The sequence below is a fragment of the Chrysochloris asiatica genome, unplaced genomic scaffold (genome assembly GCF_000296735.1).
Source record: "Chrysochloris asiatica unplaced genomic scaffold, ChrAsi1.0 scaffold00416, whole genome shotgun sequence".
Taxonomy (NCBI): Eukaryota; Metazoa; Chordata; class Mammalia; order Afrosoricida; family Chrysochloridae; genus Chrysochloris; species Chrysochloris asiatica.
The window spans coordinates 22,383-24,113 of record NW_006408934.1 but is presented as its reverse complement, the minus strand read 5'-3'; the positions used below and the strand labels follow the sequence as shown (position 1 = coordinate 24,113).

The 1,731-nt window shown below is 36.3% G+C and overlaps 1 protein-coding gene across 1 annotated transcript in view; it reads right to left on the bottom strand.

Annotated features, from left to right (window-relative positions):
• The window catches only part of TMEM232 (transmembrane protein 232), a gene marked incomplete at its 5' end in the record, with an annotated part of 464,990 nt that overhangs the window by 450,205 nt on the left and 13,054 nt on the right, over nucleotides 1-1,731 (bottom strand). Inside the window, one exon of the mRNA XM_006876811.1 lies at nucleotides 1,263-1,420. Coding sequence (XP_006876873.1) covers nucleotides 1,263-1,420 — 158 coding nt within the window. The remainder of the gene's footprint in view (nucleotides 1-1,262; nucleotides 1,421-1,731) is intronic.

Genomic DNA, 1,731 nt, shown 5'->3' with positions numbered 1-1,731 from the left:
TTAATTATCCCCAGCTTCTGAAATCCCATTGTATACATCCAAACAATAGGTTCAAACTTGGCCTTTAGTTTTTATGTGCCATCGAGTAGGTTCCAGGTCATAGCAACCTTATGCACAACAGAATAAAACACTGCCAGGTCCTATGCCATCCTCACATTCATTGTTAAGCTCATTGCTGCTTTCACTGTGCCAATCCATCTCATTGGAGGTCTTCCTCTTTTTGCTGATTCCACTTTACCTAGCATGATGTCCTTTTCCAAGTTCTGATCGCTCTCAAAAATATGTCAAAAGTATGAGAGACAAATTTTCACCATTCTGACTTCTAAGGAGCATTCAGGTTATACTTCTTCAAACACAGATGTGTTTGTTCTTCTAGCAGGCCAAAGTACTTTTAATTCTTTCCCAACAGTATAACTCAAATACATCAATTCTTCTGTGGTCTTCTTTATTCATTGTCCAACTTTCACATGCATATGAGACTATTGCAAATACCATGGCTTGGGTCAGATGTATATAAATCCTTACACTGACATCTTTGCTCTTGAACACTTCAAAGACATTTTATACAGATTTGTCTAATGCAATACATCATTTGATTTTTTGACTGCTACTTCCATGAATGTTGATAGTAGATCCAAGCCGAATGAAGTCTTTGATAATTTCAATCTTATCTCCATTTATCATGATGTTATTTATTGGTCCAGTGGTTAGGAAAACTTTCTTTGATTCAAATCATCACAGTTAATTCTACTTTAAGGAGGTAGCTCTTCCCCAGTTGTATTGGCTCATCTTTTGGCACTATATTGGCAACTTTCTGGTGTTATTCATCATGTTTCAATATATAATATTCTGGTGCTTTCTGACAGTTTTCCACTGCTATTCATAAGGTTTTTAGTAGCTAAACATTCAGATGAAGTCTGCCTTTCCTTCTCCCTAGACTGTCTTAGTCTGGAAGATCAACTAAAACCTGTCCACCATGGGTGCTTTCCACTGGTATTAAGTTATCAATGGCAAAGCTTCCAGCATCACATAGGTATTATTTTCTTATACAGTTCTTAGTATTATATTTCCTCAAACCATCTCTATTTGGCTACCAAACATTAAGGCATTACCCACAAACACAGAAAATTAAAATAAACTGCAAAACAAGAGAGTATACCATAATAAAATCAAATAACCCCTTTGTATCTAATACTGATGCCAGGTGGTTACATAGAGTATATGTAGTAAATAAAAATATTTCAAAATAGTTTTAAACATACCTTTGCCAACTTCATTTCAACTGAATATAAGTATGTCTTTATGAATGCATCACAACAGAGTCTATATAAAACTGACTCTGCAACAAAAAATAAGGCAGGTAGTTGATCATAGTCAAAGGGAGCATGGTCCAGGGAAGCATAAAGCATATTTAAAGCATCTGAAAAATCAAGAATAGATACCATCATTTAAACATCATGCTATTTTTCTACATGACATGATTAATTCTTTTTTTTTTAATGTTTTATTGAGAATTATATGATAGCTTACATGAGAGAACCTCAGTTCCATATTCATTCCATCGTATACCATTACATTGTCATGGTTCCAATCCCCTCCATGCATTGTCTTCCTACCAAAGGGCATATCCTAGACGTGCTTTACTCTCCCCCTTCCCCCTCCCCCTCCCCCCTCAGTCTTTGGCCCACAGTTCCTTTCCCCCTCTGTATCCAAAGTCCCCAGCCGCTTCAT